Below are 1,901 nucleotides of genomic sequence, written 5' to 3'. Positions count from 1 at the left end.
ATCAACCCGTTCACTTCTGTTCGAAGAGCTAGCYGAGTCTTTTTTAAGCCACCAGAGATTCTCTTTTCTAAATATTTTGTTTTGCAGAAAGAAAATAAAGTCTCCTTTTTAGGCAAAACTATCTTTTGGCACCAAAGAATTCAAGTTTCAACTTTCTGTCCTTGAGGAGAGCTGATAGAATTGGCTACAGAAATCACTTCGCTTCCATGGGCTTCTTGCATCCTCTGCTTCATTTGCCTTTCTAAGGACTCAGCATAGAAGATTTTGCTTTCTCCAAGTCAAACAATCATTCCAAAATCCTAAGGAAATGAACTTCCCTGGCTGTGCCTCAGTAACRAGAGCAAATGGAACTGTCCACTACCTCAGGGAGACAGAGTTCAACAGTTCCTCTAATYTGGATGACACTACTTTGTTCTTTTTGCTGGAGGAATGGTCTCTCACCCCATCAGGTACAAACATGAAGATGTTTTTAATCTCTCCAGTTGTCTGCCTCGTGGCAGGTGTCCTCATCATCCCTACCATCCTATTTGTGATCTTCTCTCGGTTTAACATCCGTCGGGAAACAAGGTACATGCTGCTGGGAAACGCTCTGCTTTCTGATCTGATCTACCTGTTGTTCTACACCCTGTCAGCTGCTCTCAATGCAGCCCGCCTACACCTCCCAAAGGAAGCTTGTGTCCTCCTCTTATTTTTGCTGGCAGTGGCTTACTGTGGAGGACTGTTCACAGCTGTTGCAATAGTTCTGGACACRTACATAGCTGTTTTGTTTCCTTTGCGTTACATTGCTATTCTGCCTCCTTCCCGAACTAAAAAAATCATTGTATTTCTATGGATGTGTTCCGGAGCTTTCCCTGGGATTTTCTTCTTGGTGCTATGGACTACCCACAGCTTTGTGCCCTGTGTCCTGGAAACATGTTCAGTTCCAGTAATACTAATATTAACTTTGAATGGGACTGATGCTGTGAAGCTCTGCTTCTGGCTTTCTACMATAGTTATCTTTCTCTGCCTGTCTGTAATATTTTGTTGCTATGCTATTCTGTATTTTAAAACCAAACATTCGGGTATATGGGAGAGCATTTGCTCCAGAGCCAGTGTAACATTCTTAATGCACAACACTGTGTTAYTTTTTTACTTCTTTCCACTCTTGGCCCTTTTTGTAGAATCATTCTTGTGTGTTAATCTTGTCATCAGACTGCAGACAGGAATCTTGGTCTCCCTGACAGCCTGCAATGTTCTCATGATTCTTCCTAAAGTTTTGTTCCCTTTTCTGTATGGGCTTCGATACAGAGAGATCTCAGCCTCTCTCAAATCCATTGTCAGGAGGAAGAAGCATCACATGGTGTCACCTGCTCCACTACCATCCTGAGGCAACTCAGAGCACAGCCACAGCAGAGGAGCTGTCCTTACCTTGTTATCATGCAAGACTGATGGAAATCACCCAGCTCCTGAACTGGAGAGGTGACCAACCCATGGTAAGAAGACATAGGTTGATCACTGCCTCCTTGGTGCCAAAATGCCACAGAWCTTTCATCATGGCACAGCTGAGAATACAGCAAATACCACCCAGGATGAAGTTCCAAGCTTTGTTCTGACATGAAAGGCATGACCTTTTGGCAGAGATGTTGAATTAAGATCATGTTCACCCACCTGTTGCWGATGCCTTTCTGGATAAAAGAAAATTAAAAATAGACAGTGCAAAGCAAAGGAGTAACCACAGGTCTCTCGAGAGCATCACCTACAGCAGAGGATCCTCAACCAAACGTGCTGTGAGAACAACAACCATTTTGTTCACACACAGTATGTCCTTGCAAGCTTGGTAGCAAAGTCCTTTTCTTTAAAACATGCATTGACAGGTGCCTCTGGAAACTGCTGCACTTGCTCAAACGCTGTTCCTCAKCTTG

At 43.7% G+C, this 1,901-nt stretch overlaps 1 protein-coding gene across 1 annotated transcript; it reads left to right on the top strand.

The window, feature by feature from the left end:
- The first annotated feature begins 307 nt into the window (after positions 1–307).
- Positions 308–1,366, top strand: GPR148 (G protein-coupled receptor 148). Its single transcript, XM_057374266.1, has one exon. The coding sequence runs from the start codon at positions 308–310 to the stop codon at positions 1,364–1,366; it is 1,059 nt and encodes a 352-aa protein (XP_057230249.1).
- The last annotated feature ends 535 nt before the right edge of the window (positions 1,367–1,901 follow it).

This window comes from Malurus melanocephalus, unplaced genomic scaffold (assembly GCF_030028575.1).
Source record: "Malurus melanocephalus ecotype Western Australia unplaced genomic scaffold, MMel_1.1 scaffold_220, whole genome shotgun sequence".
NCBI lineage: Eukaryota > Metazoa > Chordata > Aves > Passeriformes > Maluridae > Malurus > Malurus melanocephalus.
Note: the sequence above shows the minus strand (reverse complement) of the source record. Positions and strands in the feature narration are given on the sequence as shown.